Source organism: Anastrepha ludens, chromosome 3 (genome assembly GCF_028408465.1).
Source record: "Anastrepha ludens isolate Willacy chromosome 3, idAnaLude1.1, whole genome shotgun sequence".
NCBI lineage: Eukaryota > Metazoa > Arthropoda > Insecta > Diptera > Tephritidae > Anastrepha > Anastrepha ludens.
Genome location: NC_071499.1, coordinates 54,066,638 through 54,085,917, shown reverse-complemented (window position 1 = coordinate 54,085,917; position 19,280 = coordinate 54,066,638). Strand labels below are relative to the sequence as shown.

The window sequence follows — 19,280 nt, the reverse complement described above, 5'->3', positions numbered from 1 at the left end:
CCTCCAAATGGCAGATGGTTTTTTTATGAAGAGCGTTTTCATTGCAGAAATACGCTCGGAGGTTTGCTGTTGCCTGCCGAGGAGCGAACGCTATTGGAAGAAAACGTTTTGTATAATTTACTGTTTCATCACCGAGATTTCAAACTTGGGTACTACTGAACGCTACTCACGCATCAATCCATTTGGCTGACGGGGCAAATATCAATGACCATCTGGATTTATAAAGCAATCCTGATATATGTTGCGGAAGTTTGGTGAAAGAGGAAGGAGACAAAGTATACACAGGTCAATCTCAATGGGCATCACTGGTGCGATAAGAAAAACACCACTTCTCGCGGCCTTTGTAGCACCCAAAATTAAGTAATTTTATCTTAAGATTTATACGATAAGAAATTACAGTAATCCTAAAGAATTATGAAACTCAAATTAAAATAGTCGTAATCCTAGACTCAATCAATTAGGGTCCAACTTTACTCTATCTTAGCTACAAGCAACGCTTTAACATTTTTTTACTTTATTTGTTACTTATTTGTTACTTATTTATTTATTTTATATTTATTTATTGGGTATAGGAATAAGTTTCCGCCTTCGTAAAAAAGGTGATTTCAAGGTGTATATGTGAGGTCTCGATCGCAGTAGTTTACATTCGTTCGAAGCGAAAAGATAATTTTTTATCGTATTTGCGGGAAGTCAGTCGACAGTGAAAAAAAAATATTCATGCTTCAAAGGTTAAAGGTGGGATCAGAAGGGTGTCATCTATTATGTCACCTTGAACCATCTGAAATCATCACTGGCGATTGTTACCGACTGTAGCTAATGCATTTGTATCGAGCTCTTAAAGAAAAGCAGCCGGAATGGAACGGTAGACATGACAAACTATTTTTGCTGAATGAAAACGTCAGGCCACACGTTACTAAATCGGTCCAGAAATATTTAGAAGGACTGAATTGGGAAGTCTAGTCTCACAAGCCGTATTCCTCAAACATTGCCCCTTCGGATTACCATCTGTTCCGATCAATGCTCCCCTTATTGGAGAGCGGTTCACTTCTTACGAGAGCATCGCAAACTGGCTCAATGAAGGATGAGACAAAAGAACTCGAATTTTTCGTCAGAGGAATGCGGCCTGAAAGATGGAGTAAAGTTGTAGCTTCCAATGGCACATAGCTCACATAATATCACGTACTACTTAGTTGTTTAAATAATTCGTAACTTTGGCTAAGAAAGGACGGAAACTTATTTCCATACCCAATATTATTTATTTATTTTTTTTATTTTTTGTTTTCCTACTGTATTATAATAAGACAGATTATAAATTTAACTCGAATAAAAAAGTATAAAATGAAAAATAATATGTACAATACAATAATAAAATAAATAATATTTTTTTTATAAAGAAAGTGGTAATAAGTAAATAATTTTATTTTTTCAAAAGTCGTCGATATTTAGCTTGCAAAAATGCATCAAATTGATTTTTTGAAAAATTTCATGATATTCATTGGATTGAATGGCTTATTTAGTTTTATTTTGGTTCTTCATTTGAAATAAATACAAACTATCTGAGCGTATGCCGAATAAAGCGTTCTGGCGACGTTAATTTATATTAGAGCAACATTTTCTTTTCTTTAAATTCTTGTTATTTACCGATTTTGCATTTCGCATTGGCATAAATTAAGAGTCGCTAATTCCAGCTATGTCCATCTTCAATGCAAAACGAAAATAAAAATAGACAAATCAAAATATATTCACAAAATCGAAAGCAAACTATTATAAAAACATCTCATTATGTGTTAATTTTGACGAAAGGAACTGAAAGCAAATTATGCCATATACTTGCTAGAATATAAAGGTAGGGCTTAAATATGTAAATAAGTATTCTTTTTGATTCACACATTTTTAAGGCGCATACAAATTTTGTGGTTAAACAAAAGTAGCAATTTTGAGTTGGAAAACATACGAAGAAGGCAGGTATTAAGTACTCATTGACATTTGTTTGCGTACATTTTGAGAAATGTAATAGTAGTTACTATAACAGATAATTGTAGACAGATATTAGAAATTATAGCGTGAACTAGTAGAGCGCAATAAAGCCACTGGAGAGCAGTTGCAGCTGCAGTTGCCGTTGCAATTGCATTCTTTCCAATCCTTTCTGGCTTGGCACTTTGCATTTGCAATCGTACTTTCGCACTCGTATTAGCACTTGCACTCGTGCGCGCGCACATATGCGCACGTATATGGAAGTTCATGTAGGTACATCGTTTAAGCGGCCAAGACTACGTTAAACACTCACCTTCTAACTGGACTTGCCATCACGAGTGGTGTCGCCACACCCAACGGTTTTATTCGTTGCTGCATTGTGGGCGTTGCAGTTGTCCCACTGCGTTGTTGCTGTGCGCCCTGGTTACTCGGATGAGCTGGATGATCGGGCGAGAGTGGATCGGCGGGATTATAGCCGCGTTGTGGTTCCAAACCGCTTTGAAATAAGAACAAATATAAATGTGAAAAAAAATGTATATGTATATATAAATATGTATATACAGCCGTTGAAAAATACTTAAGAACGATGCGTTGTCAACCATACATCTAATTCTCTTGAAGGGTTCGCATTGATTTGTTTGTGTTTCAGTAGGATCACTGATATTTTTGTGAGAAATATACTTAAGAACGATTTGTTCTTTGTCCGAAATTTTGTGAATTTTTTTCTGTTTTATATTTTAAATGGTAAGTAAGTAAAAAATAAAATATCTGGAGTATTCCTCCCGCGCTCTCATCATGCCCGTCCTAACGTATGGCGCAGAAGCTGGGACGATGACCACATCCAATGAAGCGACGTTTGGAGTGTTTGAGAGAAAGATTTTGCGTAAGATTTTTGAACCTTTGCACGTTGGCAACGGCGAATATCGCAGGCGATGGAACGATGAGCTGTATGAGTTTGACGACGACATAGACATAGCGCAGCGAATAAAGATCCAGCGGCTACGTTGGCTGGGTCATGTCGTCCGAATGGATACAACCGCTCCGGCTCTGAAAGTATTTGATGCGGTACCAGCTGGTGGTAGCAGAGGAAGAGAAAGGCCTCCTCTGCGTTGGAAAGATCGGGTGGAGAAGGACTTGGCTTCACTTGGTGTGTCCAACTGGCGCCGGTTAGCACGAGAAAGGAACGACTGCGCGCTTTGTTAAACTCGGCCAAAATCGCGAAAGCGGTTATCGCGCCAATTAAGGGAAGAAGTATTCCTCGCGCACTTATCGTACTTTAGTTGAAAATATTCAATAATGTCGAAAGGAAAAAATTGTACCCTAGATCTGCGAAAAACAATCATAGAGTTGCCAAAGACCAGATTATCATACAGTGTTATTTAGACACAATTTCAAACATTTCAAAAACGAGGGTTTTTAATGCTTTGAAGTATAAAACAACGGAAAATGCTTCGAGAAAAAAAGAAATCGCGAAATACTACCCGGCAGATTGATAGGATGATCGTTCATTACCATCATTGTTTCCTTGAATTCCTAGCGAGACATAGGGGACCAACAACACGTACGCGGCATCTCGTCCAATTACTGGATAACGCCTTCACCTGCTTCCAGCTTAACCCGAGTTGAGCCGTCTCGCGATCCACAGTTCTTTTCCCAGTTTCCCTTGGCCTGCCAGACGTTCTTCCTCTCGTTGTGAGTGGAAAGTGTGACCAATCTACTTCCATTTCTGTCTTCTAATCCAAATGTATAGCACCCCGTGTTTGATTTATCGAGCAATTCCTTGTTTGGCATTATTTTTGATCAGAAAATTCTAAGATGGATAAGACAGCGGTTGTCAAAAACTTGTAAGCGACTGGCTATAGCGGTGGTGATTTTCCAGATACAGCTACTGTAAAACTGTACCGACAGCATATTCGACTTAAAGAGCCTAACCTTTAAACTGAAACTCAGGTTGTTGTTTCGCCATACAGAGTACATTCGGGGTGCCCCTCTGGCTTTTTCGATTCGGGAGCGTTTGTATCCGTGCCACCGCCCGGTGCAACTTTGCTGCCGAGAAAAGTAAATTTCCCCATTGTTTTGAAAGGGTTACCTGCAATTTCCGCACACTCACCCAACTTATTTACCAGTCTCATCACCTTCGTCTTGTCAACAAGACAGACCAAGCTGAAATAATCGGAAATGATCGTTAGATTCTCAAAACAGGTACGCAGGACATCCATTGAGAATTTTTTGTTCAACAAGGAAAAACCAATAACGAAAAAAAACTGTTGCTTTTCGTTTGACAGAAACATGACTTCACGGTCTACTGGCACGGAGAAGCCATTGATAACAGCATTGCAACGATAACGCCGAATTGACAGACACATCCGCGTGAGCACATATCCTAGACTCAAAATCAGTGGCATTGTATTTTATTCAGCATTCGCACCCAAGTTCATCTCACCAATCATAAAGAAACACAGGGGAGGAGTGGACGGGGGCTACACTTGGCGACAGGGCCTGGTGAACTTGTTCAGGGATGGCTCGAAGTTGGAAGGAAGGGTTGGCGGAAAAGTATTCTGCGAGGAGTTCCTCATCACACTCAAATTTAAGTTACCGAAACACTGCAGTGTGTTCCAAGCAGAGGTAGCCGAAATCAAAGAAACAACCGTATGAACCGTCAAGAAAGTAAATATTTACTCCCATAGCCAAGCGGCAATCGGCTGCAATTTTTAAGATTTGACTATTATATTGAATCGTTCTTAAGTATTTTTCTCAAAGATTTTCAAATTGTATTACCTTTTGTACAAGAAGTAAAAAATGTATGTTTTTCTTACACAAAAAGACTAATTACTGATTGAAAACATTTTAAATTTATAAAATAAAACCTAATATGCAAAACATTAAGGAGATTTCATTGAAAAAAGCTTCAAATGCAGAGAACTCGGTAACGTTCTTAAGTATTTTTCAAGGGCTGTACAATTTTTACCTATCGGAAATTTGCAAAAAAACAAACCAACTTACCGCTGACGCGCCAATGGACTGTGTCGCGGATGATACATGCGCATGTGACGTGGCGAATCACCACCATTTCCACCTGGTGCAACAATGGCACCACCACCTCCACCGCCAGCGTTGGGCATCATGCCGGCGCCAGTTGCTATGCCACCGTTATTTAAATTGCTCATTCCTGCCTCCACTTGGGGCAGGTAGAAATTTGTCGAATTGTGTCGTTGCAGTGGCGGTGTGGGTTCACAATCTTGACTCTGCGATGCTTGCGGCTCCATGTCCGTATCCGAACATTCACGTCCAGGCGATAGCTAAACGAGGGGGAGGAGCGCAGAAAGGCGCGGTGTTAGGTGACAATGGGAAATCGTTTGTAAAATAGAACGTATAAAGCTAACACTAATTCAAATCGAAATTGCATGAGAACTAATAAAAAAAAGAACATGGAAGCAGCGGTTTGAGGTGAAATATTTAACATAAAATATGTATGTAGGTATGTAGGCATGTAAATTATGACAGTGAATTTGTTGAGTTCAATTGAAGTTTTCATGTATGGAGTATGGAATTGAATGAGCATGTTGTTGTTGGCATTTGGGGACCACCGAATTTAGGGTGAGCGCATTTCAGGAAGAAGTAAATATACTATATATATATATATATATTTGGTCCTAAACCGATTAAATTTGGCGTTGTAACACAGTTTCCACATAATTGCAGGCATTTATAGAAACATTTTTTTTCTTTTGATCACTGGATATACATTAATGCAACTGATTGCAAAATAGGTCACCCTATTGGTAAGGAACACTAAATACTTTCGAAAGACCGTGAAATAATACAGGCTGAGGGCTAGCAGAGTAAGAGTCCTTGAAAAACATCCTGGCTTCTGAATTATGATTGAACGATAGAGAGCTCGGCTAAGCTTTACAGATACTATTCGCCCTCATTGAGATTAAAATTAAATAAATAAGAAATAAATCGCTTTCAAATTGGCAATGCGCACTGTTGCTTATAGTACGTTGACTTGGCTATAGGATTTTCTCCACCTTCCGCTTCATGTCGACTTCCGCTTTTCCTATAAACTACTGTAATTATGATCGAGTTGCGGTCATAAAATAGAGAGACTGGCGTTGTCACGGGAGAAATATGCAAGCTGCGTGCGTGTTTTTTAAGCAGCATGAGAATTATCGATATCGATAACTATGGTTTGACAGCTGAGAATGGCAAACTGTGTGGAAATTTACATTGCAAAAAAAAATCATTCTTCACTTGCTGGTCGTCATTGTCCTTCTACTACGTGGAACATTTTACGTACAGATCTTGGCTTACGTGTCTATAAAATACGTAACTTATAGCCGCGGCGGACATACCCTATGATCAAAAAGTACCGGGAATGTTTAATTTAAACGAATCGCGCACGTGGGAGCCGGCCCATATTTTTTTCTTATGTTGGTAGAACTCTAAGACACACATCTGTTACTATTTATCCGTTTCGAAGCGTTTGAGAGATGCTGTACGTCGCAAACGGCCGGAAATGTGGACAAACAATTCTTGGATTTTGCATGATGATAACGCGCCATCGCACCGAGCCCAAATTGTGCTGGATTATTTGACCAAACACCAAGTAAATACCATCGTGCAAACATTCACTTGATATGGCCGCGTGCGACTTCTTTTTGTTTCCCAAGTTAAAGTTACCCCTTCGTGGAAGGAGATTTCAGTTGATAGAGGAGAGAATGCGACGAAGGAGCTGAAGGCCATCGCTTCGTCGGCCTACCAGGGGTGCATGGAGGACTGGGTTAAGCTTTGGCACATGTGTGTTTCTTCAGACGGGTCATATTTTGAAGGAGATAAAATAAATTTGCCTGAAATTTAACTCTGTTTAGTTTTATTTAAACATTTCCGGTACTTTCTGATCATAGGGTATGCCGGTTATTAAATTCAAAAAAAGAAATGCGATGAAATTATCTACCAGATTATAACAAAAAAAAATTATTTCCAACAATATTTCTGTTTTCTATTAAAATTTTAAGTTCTCAAGCTCTTTTTCGATTCGGATGCAGCACTTCGCGCTTCTATAAACAAATTAGTATACCAAGTTACCGAACAGGTGCTTGAGTTTTTTCTCTTTCTTTTCGCCGGAAAAATTTTATTGTGTGTACAAAAAGGTGCAGGGCGGCAGGCTAATCACCTACCCTGTCAGAAAATAAATAGATTAACGAAACCAACGCAGGACTGAGTCTTGTCGAGGCCCTATGCTCCCGAGAGGAGTGAACAAGGAAAAAAAAAACGGGTGCCTAAAATTTGAACAACAAGAAACTCGAAAAAATGTTTGTACTGACAGCTTGAATGACATTGAAAATAGCACACATTTTGTGAAAAGAAAATGCGACGAACCGTGTTCTTTTACTTATAATCCTAAACTGAAGAGCCTAACTTAACCGACAGTTAAAAAAATCTAGAGTGAGTAAATTACGATGCTTGTTTTTTTATGTTCATCGGCTTGCGCGCCTTCACTGTTAGTTAATATTGCTACATTCACCGTACTGCTAAACTCGGTGAAAGCATAAAAAAACGGCCCATATATGTATGAGAATATAAGTCCCATCAAGTCAAAGTGCTGGCTCATTCTGCATTGTCAATCCAATTGTTTCTAGTTACTTCTATGGTATTTGCCTCCTAAGTTGCAACCTGGATTAAAAGAAGTTTCGAGTGCATTGAAGCTGTGCAAAAAACTGCGATAACAATAGGCGTCCTAAAGGAGTTGACAGAAGAATACTTCTAACACTGCTACGGACACTGGGCGAGACTCGCACGTAGGACTGTAGGGATATAGGAGAGGAGTATTAATATAAATAAAGAATTAATATGTAAATATGTATGAAATCAAAATGCATCGTCAGCCTCGTTACTTATTAGTCACACCTTGCATGCTTTTTAATCCCACTTAGCCAAAATGTTTAGTCTACCTGGGTACAGTTCAGTCATTAGTGGACCAGAGTGAAGTTGTCTAATTTATATGTATATTAAATGAAAATCAGCCTTACAATTTCTCCCAATTTTATAATGGTACCCGAAACAAAAAAAAATCAAAGTACCCTTATTTCAAGTTTGCTGCTGAATTGCCGAGCATTCAAGGTTTTTATACAATGGATACGATCTAATCAAGTTAATAAGAGCTTGATTTCTCTGTAACTCCCACTCAAAAGTAAGGAACTCGCTTGTTCTTTATTATCACTGCATTCGCTTTGCTATTCAATTCGAAGCAAATATTTCAGCTACGGAGAGGAGCATATGGAATGGAGATTGTTGAATAACCATGAGGGGACCAGAAACCTGAGAACAAGAAAGTATATTAAACTCGCTTTGAATTGGCAGTCTGCTTGAGGGTTTTGTTTTTTTTTTATAATATCTTGAGCAAAATATATACTCTCACAGAAAGGTTTGGCAAAATTTGGTAGCTGATCTCCTTTTTTAAGCGATATTTATTATTAATTTTGTATTCAAAAAATACTGGTATGATAAAGTCAAAAATATTATTAGGGTCCGCAAAATTTCACGTTTTTAAATATTGTAAACAAAAGTAGGCTGAAATGTAGATTTTGAGAGATATTCTCTAAAATATTCACAATAATCAGTAGCTGGCGGCCGCCGTAGCCGAATGGGTTCATGCGTGATTACCATTCGGGAATGCATAGATTCGAATCTGCGTGCATGAAACGGCAAAATTATAGAACAAGTTTTTTCCAATAGCGGTCACTCCTCGGCAGGCAATGGCAAACCTCCGAGTGTATTTCTGCTATGAAAATATTCCTCATAAAAAGCCATTTGCCATCCGGCGTCGGCTTAAAACTGTAGGCCCCGCCATTTGTGAAACAACATCAAGAAGCACGCCACAAATAGGAGAAGGAACTCAGCCAAACACCTAACAGTGGTGTATGCGCCAATTAGTTATTTATGTATTTAATAATCAGATGTTAGCCAAGCAAGACTTGATGAAAACGAAATTGTCCTTCAAGTTATTAGGCGGAAATCTATCGTCAATAATAATTAGAAATTGGAGAGCCAAGGCGGTTAGGACTAAAAATTAAAATTCGCAAAAGAAGTTGATAATCAATCACCCCTCTATGTATGAAACTACGAAAAATGTCTATTTGTACGTGTATATAAAGATAAATAAAACGAAACAAATCATTGACAAACAATGAGAATGAAAACTGTATTGTTGTTAAGAACGAAATGAGTTTTCGATGGGTGAATGCGAATTGAATGAATGATGAAATCATTACGGAATTTATACGAGTAAAAATCGCTCAAATTACCAACAAACAAATTAAGTTATTTAGAATATATTGAAATTTGCAAATCGCAATGGAAATCTTAATAAGAAACGGATGACATGAAGAGTAGATACTTTTATTAAAGAGAAATCATTTCCAAAAAGTTGTTGTAAGAACAAATATATGTATATGAATAATAATAGAATGTATTTTCGCAAAATATATAGAAAAAATGAATTATTAGAATAGAATTTTTTTTTTACCTTTTTCGGTGCTTGCATTTAGTGTAGAGTTTTGTTTTGCTTTTTTGTTTTTGACCAATTTCAATATAGAGCTTGTCTAACTAATATGATAGCATACCATTACGATAGTGCATTCATTCAAAAATTATAATTAGTGATAGTAAATGGTGGCGTACTAAATACATACATACATTTACAAAGGAGAGAAAATTCAACGAAACTGCACATGCAAAAACAAAACAAACAAAAAAAAAACAACTTCAAATTATCGAAAAATATATCAAATAGAAAGGCAATCAAACAAAATATGTTTTTTTTTTCTTTCAAATAGAACTGTGACATAGCGGAAAATGCGGCATTAGTTCGAAAAATCGCAATAAATATATGGTGGCACATTGGTTTTGCACATTTGAAGCAACCAGGTGTAGGTCGTAAACCTTGAAACTGTGTTATACATTTTTTATCAGCCCTTAACCCCTTGCCTTGTGAATCAAGCGACGATTGTGTGTGCCACTCTCAATGAAAGCGTTTATCGTGCGTAAAAACAATCTCGTATTTGATACAAGGTTCTCACTTTTGGCTAGAAAAAATCATCACGTGTCTAACACGAGGTTCTCATGGCATGGACGTAGGATCACGATTCCCATATGCTGTTTTAAGGCAAAGGGTTAATTATCAATTTTTAACCTAATTCTTAAAAATGGACACGAAAAATATTGGTCGGGCGAAAATCATTATAACAAAAAATTTGTATAAGCTATCAAAACAATTTTTATTTTATTTCCTTCTTTATTAAATGTACGATGTTAAACGAAAAACTCATATCAATTCCCTTTGTATTAAACAAAATGGCGTAATTTAAGTTTGACTGAAGAATGATAGAACAAGATTGCGCCCATCAGAGAGTGCGTGACGTCGCATTAGCTGAGTTGTGCAGTGTTGCCAACCATTTGCTCTTCGCAATAAATTTAGTGCTTTTTTATACTCAAAATGCGAAAATTTTTAAGTTTGGTGTTTGTTTCTTATTTTTAATTTAAAGCTACCGAAACTGTAAGTAAAAAAAAAAACTGTATTATTAAACAAAAGAAGGTTAAAAAAGGTCACTATGAGAAGATTTTAGTATTAATGAGAATTTGTTGGTTCTTATAAAATCTGATATTTTGAAAGAGAAAATTTAATTTTTTCTCCTTTTGAGGTTATGTTATAATATTAAATCTTCTTCTCTCAACGCTTCGTAACATTGAAAACCTTTTTACACATTTTAAAAAGCGTTTAAATTTACTGAATGTGAATTGAAACCATAGAGGTGTAATTCCCTGTGGTCCTCAATCCTTAGTGGTACATAGGGCATTTATAGTAAAAATAAGCAACAAAATACCAGAAAATACGGAAGAAACCATAACGACATTTTTACAAAAAGAGCATCTTATCTTGCTACATAACCTGAAATATAGCAAAAAAGTAGTTCCCTTAACAAAAGAGTTTCTTTTAACAAAAAACTCATAAATTAAATTGTACATAACCATAACACATTTAGTTAAAAAACGCACATTTTAAAGATAATTTGCCACGCATACAAAGTTCTTTAAGTAATTCAATTAAAATTTGGTATTTTATTTTCTTTAAATAGGAATTTTAGTGCTTTTTTATCCAAAGCTAGGCAACACTGCAGTAGCGAGGGAGAGATTTGGCTGCTGAAAGGAGAAGAACACCAACAATAATCGCAATCGCGGGCAGTGCGACCAGATGTTAAAAAAAGTAAAGGTAAATAAAACTGAGTTAATTATTGAACTAATTAAAAAAAAATGTATATTTTATAAAATTATATACATGACATTTTAATTAGAAGAAAACCATGAAGAAAGAACTGAAACTTCGTGACTAAATAACAAACAAGATTACGAAAATGGTAATCTGGCCATACCGGTGCTAATACGACGTCACTAATTGTCAAATTTGCTGCGACCATGATAGACACCATCTCATTATTCTTTCCATCATGGGTTTGACTTCTCTCATCAGGCGATGAACATCAGTTTTTGTTACGGTATCTGCCGCTCTCTGCCAACTCATTTTACACAGTTTAAAGAATAAGTAGAAGTTACGAGATGGGAGTACGCCGATTAATAATGACAACAAACACTATGAATATGTGTATTTATTTTTTTTAACAGTTAGTTTTCCGCAAGTGATGAGTAAACACAATCGACTAGTCTTTTCGTGCCCATTCTTTAATCTTTGTTGAGTTAATTTTTGTTTTTACAATTTTAAAGCAATTTTTATTATAAAATTGTACCGAAAAAAGAAATTTTTTTTTCGATATTTCGAAAATATAGCATCATATCTTAAGAATATACTGTGAAAATTTCATGCGCAAATTCCCAATATTATAGCTTCTACAGCCCATTAACTAGGTAGAGAGCGGTCCGCGCGCTCCTGTACCTCAAACTTTAAACTCGTTTTTCTCGAAACTACTTTTTCCGGCACGGTCTTCATGATAATTCATACAGTTTTTAATATTTATTGATGCGGTTTTTTAATGTTCGAAAGTGTTTTCTCTATAGATTTGATTTTTGATATTTTTATTGAAAAATTTTATAAACATAATTAAAGTGTGATATTTATGACGTAAAATGCATAATTTATTTTTAATATGCCGCAAATTGCAAAATTTTTCGAAATTCAAAACGCCGACTCGACAAACTATAATTACAATTTTATTTTACAAGATTTTTTTTTGTTTTTATAGATTCATCAACATTTTAAGGAGAAATGATGCAGACCGTGGGGCAACTTGTTTTTCATCGTACTTTGGGTCACGTGATTCTTTATATACTAAGTTTTGTAGTTTTTGTAGTTTTTTTTTTTAAGTATAAGTACTAATAAACAATGCATACATTTTTTTTATATTTATTTCTATTGTTATCCCTTCTAAAAACAGTTTTTCTTTTAGAGCATTTTTGGCGCTACTGGTCGTATTTAACCCCTTAAGTTTGAAGTAGAAATTTCACAAAAATTCAATTGCTCTTTAAAAAACCAAAAATTCAAAGCTGACAATAGTAAAAATCAAATAAATGTTAGATTTATGTAAGATATTCAAAAGAAATACTTGGCAGATCTTCATATAAAATCGGAATTTACTTTTTTTCCGCACCGCGAATCATAGTGTAGCTAGTTTTTGTTGGAGAAATTTAGAAGTTAGGATGAATCGCTTCGTACCAAGTTTTTTGTTATTTAGCCTAAAAAAATAAGTATTATTTTAACAGTTACTATTTGCGGTCGCCGTAGCCGGATGGGTGGGTGCGTGACTACCTTTCGGTACTGTCCAGGTTGGAAACCTCAGGCATCAAACAACAAAATGATAGAAAAAGTTGTACCTCCACGCCACAAAGAGGAGGAGGAGCTTGGGTAAACACCCAAAAGAAGTGTACGCGACAATTATTTATTTATTTTTATAAAATTGCATAATTAAAAATTTTCTAAAAATTCTGGTTAAAACGTAGGAAATATTTATGAAAATTTGCTGCAATTTTTTGAGCTGCATAGAAAGTTTGGAACTTTGATTCATATGGCTTTTGTTAAAGAATGAACAATATCTTGAAAATTAGTTAAAATTAAATTTAAAAAGTTGGTGGTAAAATTTATCACGACCGTGGCGTGCGCGGGTTTTTTTTAGCCGGAAGTAGTTGTTGTTGAGTGCTGCGTTTGCTTTCACTGCACAAGAAACAGTTAAAACAGTGTGCTGAGATGGACTCGAGTGCTCCGAGAAGGCTACCTCGACCGGTTGAAAAGATTATGGTAACCATTTTATGGGTTGCAAATTAAACTTGAAAATTATATCAGGGAAATATTAGGCACCATTATTGAACTGATTAGCCGATGAAATTAAACATAAGCAGAGTATTTTGCCGAAGAAAAACGTGATATTTCAGCAGAACATTGCAACGTGTTGCTCTAAGGGCCGTTTTCCAACTAACTTCTAACTATACAGGCTACTTTATAGTGACGGTGTACACCTTTTAGTTCGCTCAAGCGCTTATCAAATTTTCGAGGCGATATATTTAAAAGCTAGTTGATATACCTACACTTTAAAAGTTTGTAGCTAGGTTCAAAGTGAAGTAAGTTCGAATTGTAATTTTCAAATTTCATTGCCCTGCCGTAGTTTCGAAACCGACAAATTTTTGTTTAACGGATTGCTAACAAAACGAAAGAGACAAAGGGCACTTTAAAGTGAGGAACAATTTATGGTGTCGGTTAATAAAGTGTATTCTATTGGTAAGATGAGAAAACGACTCTAACACTTCGTAGGAAATTTACACTTGAGGTTTAACAAATTCTACGTAATTTTATTAGGAAGAGTTTGTTTTTTATATTTTGTCATTTTTTTTTTTTTAATAAAATTAAATTAGCTTTTTAACTGATGTTTTTTATCTATATTAATTAAGAAGTACTTTAAAAATATTCGAACTAAAATGTATGTATGTATATGCAATACACATTTTTTAACATATAAAAAAGAAAATATTAAGAAAACTATTAAACAAATGGAAGAAAATTATAAGTAGAGTTTGTGCTTAAAATTTAATTTATTGAATTTAAGCTTCTTTCCAAATTTATTGCATTTGCAAGACATCGGCAACTCAATAATATGGTGCAGAAAAAAGATATGCAGGTGCGTGCATATGTATTTGTTGGTTAATAAGTTCATAGCGTTTTTATATATTTTTTTTTTATTTTAAAACAATTTGTTTGTCGTTTGGCATTGAGTAAGTATTCATTCGATAGAACGCTTTCTGCTTTACGAAACTATGTTATTTGTATTTTTGAGTTATTTAATTTTTTAATAGCTTTGAGGCTTAGAAATGGAATACCCAGGAGGCAAAAATCAACATTTTCGGCACCTGCTCTTCTTTGCTTTTAATAGAGGTCAAATGTTGCCGAAACCGCACGGGACATTTGCGACGTGTATGGAGAAGATGTCGCCTTCAAATTCCTTCTCAGCATCTCGCCCGCCATCGAGCAACAGCGCTTTTTGTACAGAATCGTGAGGAGAGATGAGAAATCATGCTTATACATCAATATGAAGCAAAGAAAGGAGTGGGTGGCTTCAGGAGACATGCAAAAGCCGAGAGTCAATCCGGATCTTCATCCAAGGAAGATCATAATATGTGTTTGGTGGGATTGGGTGGGTATGGTGCACTGGGAAATGCTCGAAAAGAATGCCACGATCAACAAGGAGTTCTACATTGCCCAGCTACACCGCGTGAATGAGGTTATTCGACTGAAAAGACCTAATCGACATGGTTAAACCATACTACTTCACGCCAACGCCAGGCCCTATGTTGCACAAGTCATCAAAGTCGCACTCCAAGAGCTCGAATGTGAGGCCCTTCAGCATCCGCCGTGTTCTCCAGACCTCGCACCGAGGTTGTTAACGAATGTAACGCCCTTCAAAGCCATATGAAGGCAGGGTGCGGAAAAAACCGTAATCGGTTTTTCCGTAATCGGTTTTTCCGCACCCTGCCTTCATATGGCTTTGAAGGGCGTTACATTCGTTAACAAAGAGGTCTTTAAAAACTGGCTCAACAACTTCTTTGACAGCAGGCCAGGCTATTTTTGGCGGAGCAGCATCAACAAATTGGTCGCGAGGGGGGAAGAGGTTGAATACGGCGAATATATAATTGATTAACTTATTGTAATAATTATTCAGTAAAAACGCTAGGAACTTATTCCCCAACATAATATGTACAACGTGGCGCACAATTAATCCCCCTATCGGATAGGTACAACACCAAGACGCACGCCACAAATAGCAGGAGCAGCTAGGCCAAACATTTCTGGAGCTGTTGACTGTCCGGTGTTTCTTGAGAGAATTTTCTTTAATATTCCGGCCAGAGCTCGTAGTTCGGAGTTCTTCTATGTTCGTCTCTCAAAATCTCTTCGTGCTCGAAATGCTCCCATTACTAGAGTTCTAATTGAGTTTAATAAAATCTCAAAATTTGTTAAGATAGATTTTACATTTTCAAAATTTCAATTTTCAAAATTTGTTGAGATAGATTTTTCATTTGTTTTATTTTAATTTTTAATATTTATTATAAATAGTTTCCTTGTACTTCCTTTTTTAATGCCTATTAACCGTGAAATATGTTCATTGGCTTAAAAATAAATATATCTGCAGATTTAATAGGTCTATTTATAAGTTCGTGCGGTTTTACAACAGATGGCGTAACTTGATTATTATTCCATCGATCCACATTTCCAAACATTCATTGGAGAGCTACTGTCGTAAGGCACAAACGTCAGTATAAGTTTTTTATTTGAAGCGTAAACAACAATATTTTTACCACACTTGAAAATGTCGAATTTCGTGCCAAATAATGTGTTTTTGCGGGGAATTCTTCTTCATTATTTTAATATGAAGAAAAAAGCAGCCGAAAGTCATCGTATCTTGGTGGAAGTTTATGGTGAGCATGCTCTATCTGAGCGAACGTGCCAGAAGTGGTTTGCACGCTTTAAAAGTGGTGATTTTGGCTTGGAAGACGAAGAACGCGAGGGTGCGCCGCCAAAGTTCATGGATACCGAATTGGAGGAATTGCTCGATCAAGATCCGGCTCAAACGCAAGAAGAGGTTGCAAAAACTTTGGGAGTTGATTAATCAACCATTTCCAAACGTTTAAAAGCCATGGGAATGATCCGAAAGGTAGGCCATTGGGTGCCGTATGAATTGAATCCAAGAGACGTTGAACGCCGTTTTATGGCATGCGAACAACTGCTTCAACGGCACAAAAGAAAGGGTTTTTTGCATCGAATTGTGACTGGCGATGAAAAGTGGGTCCATTACGACAATCCAAAACGTCGGGCAACGTATGGATACCCTGGCCATGCTTCAACATCGACGTCGGCGCAGAATATTCATGGCCTGAAGGTTATGCTGTGTATCTGGTGGGACCAGCTGGGTGTTGTGTATTATGAGCTACTGAAACCGAATGAAACGATTACGGGGGATGTCTACCGACGACAATTGATGCGTTTGAGCCGAGCACTGCGAGAAAAACGGCCGCAATACGCCGATAGACACCGCAAAGTTATTTTGCAACATGACAATGCTCGGCCACATGTTGCACAAGTGGTCAAAACATACTTAGAAACGCTCAAATGGGATGTCCTACCCCACCCGCCGTATAGTCCAGACCTTGCGCCATCCGATTACTATCTCTTCCGATCGATGCAACATGGCCTGGCTGACCAGCACTTCCGTAATTACGATGAAGTCAAAAAATGGATCGATTCGTGGATTGCGGCAAAACCGACCGAATTTTTCATAAAGGGAATCCGTGAATTGCCAGAAAGATGGGAAAAAGTAGTAGTAAGCGATGGACAATATTTTGAATATTAAATTTGTAACCATTTTACGTCAATAAAGTTTCAAATTTCGAAAAAAAACCGCACGAACTTATAATTTCGCAAATGGCGTCATACGTCAATCAAACTTGACAAACAGGCAAGCAAAATCCTTTTTATTTAATAAAAAAGCTATTAAAAAAACGAATGATTAATTTTGCGCCACGCATGTATACATATAATTTGTTCAACGTGCACAGTACTGCCAGATTTTTTTGTTGAAAAAATGTAAATTTCGTAATTTAATTTTTGTATTTTCGACCAACAGGCAGATTTTAGAAAATTAAAGGCTTTTAATCTCATTAAACATAAATAACATAAAAGAATTATTTGGCAACAAAACAACATAAAAAGTTTCAATTGTACTTAATGAAACAAAAAACTTATAAACTCGAATATTTAAAAGAAATCTCATTTCGTTGTAACAAAATTCTTTATATTGATTTCTTAATATTTTTTATACAATTGATTCGATAGCCCCTTACAATCCGAAGCATTTGTCTTTTTTAAAAATCTTTTGTTCTTAGAGAATCTGAGCTTAGTGGAATTCCCAATGTTTTTTTTTTTTTGTTCAAATTGATTTAGATTCTTTAGTTTTAATTCGAAAAAAAAATTTTAACCATTTTAAAATATTTTTATTTATTCATTAAAATCTGAATTTTTGGAAAAACTATAATGTGTGCTATAAAGGTATTTAAAAAAATAAACTGTAAGCTTGTCTAAAAAACTGCAATTTACAATTTACAAAACAATATGAAACCGTTGATTATATTGTACATACAAACATATATGAATAAAGTTTCATAAAATAAAAGTCGCATTGCACTGCTCAATTCCTTCTAAATTGAGATATTTCTGCTGTCATTACTAGAAGAATATTCAATAAAACAGAAAAGCCAAACGCACAGATCACACATCGAATTATTTATTTTTATTTAAAATTAAACCAGTAGAAAATAATAATGAAGAAGCAAACGCAACTTAAACGTAGATTATTCCATAGCATTCAGCAACTCCTTTGCTTCAACACATTTTGGATATTTTTTGAACAAAAAAAGATGTTATAGAAGCACTACAAAATGTGTCTATATTCAGGATTGGAAATAATCATTGGACGAAATGGAAAATATAAACTATTGTATTGAACTTAATCATGGAGACTGACTCTAATCTTGATTTAGGAATTTCCTGGCGAAACAGATTTTTTTTACAATAGTTACAGAGCTAGAAATTTAGTACTTTTTCGATAGTTTGTTTCAAGGCGAAAATGTACAATTGGAATTGTAGCAAGGAAATCAACCAACGCTTAAGGTTTATGGCAGGTAGTAAAAGATGCATGGATAGGAATCCCATTAAAACGTTGTCAAGATCTCATATGATTCTATGTCACGAAAAACCGGGTATTCAATGAAATTTTAGAGTTTCTTCGTTCTATCAAGATTTCAAGGCACTTTATGCTAACAGTTAAAAATAATCTTGTATTATGAAAACTACTCCTGATGCTTTCCATTTCAATTCAACCCGGCTATTCGGGTCATGTTCTTCGATTTCGATGTCTCAAATATGTTGCTCTCTGGTGAAAATAATGAGACACGTATTTTTTTGTTCGCCCGGAAAATTTTGTTTTCAAGATTTATCGGTAATTTTGTTTTTCGGCTCAAAATCGTTTTTTTTAATGATATTAAATTTTTTTTTTAATGCTTATAACTTAGTCAAAAATGAACCGATTTTAATAATTTTTGGTTCAAAATGATCGTCATTACTTACACGAGCGATTTCATGTAGAAACAATTGCAAAAACGTAGTTGAAGATTTTTTATTTTGCAAAAAATAAAAAGTGCGAAACAGGTTTTTTACTCAAAAACAACTCATTTTATCTACTGGGCATTCAGCTCAATTGAAGTTTGAGGTGTTCTCTTGATTTGGAAAAAGTTAAAAAAAAAATAGACTTTTTGATATATTAAATTTCGAAAAAAATTTGAAATTATTTTGACCAGAGAGCAACATATTTGAGTAACATCGAAATCGAAGAACATGACCCGAATAGCCCGGTTGAATTGAAATGGAAAGCACCTCCTATCTTTATGTGAAATTAGTTTTTAATTTGTTTTACTTAAATTGAAATTTTAATTTTTGTTTACATTTGATTGAAACATGTCAACTACGGAAAGATAAATGCAACTTATGTGATTTATTTTGTGTCAAATATTTTGAAATAAAACCGATTTTTATTGAAAATTTAACATTGCATATTTTTCATGCAGGCATTCTCTTTATTTTGTGGACAATTGTCAATCAGTGTCATTAGGGCGGGTCAATTTGTATGGAACGATTTTTTTCGACATCGTTCTAAGCCGATTCGGATTCTACAGGGTCCGACACTCGAAGCGTAACCAAC

General features: G+C 35.7%; 1 protein-coding gene across 1 annotated transcript in view; it reads right to left on the bottom strand.

The window, feature by feature from the left end:
• The window catches only part of LOC128857511 (palmitoyltransferase ZDHHC8), a 55,953-nt gene that overhangs the window by 20,061 nt on the left and 16,612 nt on the right, over positions 1-19,280 (bottom strand). The window contains exons 7-8 of the mRNA XM_054093261.1: positions 4,978-5,273; positions 2,288-2,470 (exon numbers count right to left, since the gene is read on the bottom strand). Coding sequence (XP_053949236.1) covers positions 2,288-2,470; positions 4,978-5,273 — 479 coding nt within the window. The remainder of the gene's footprint in view (positions 1-2,287; positions 2,471-4,977; positions 5,274-19,280) is intronic.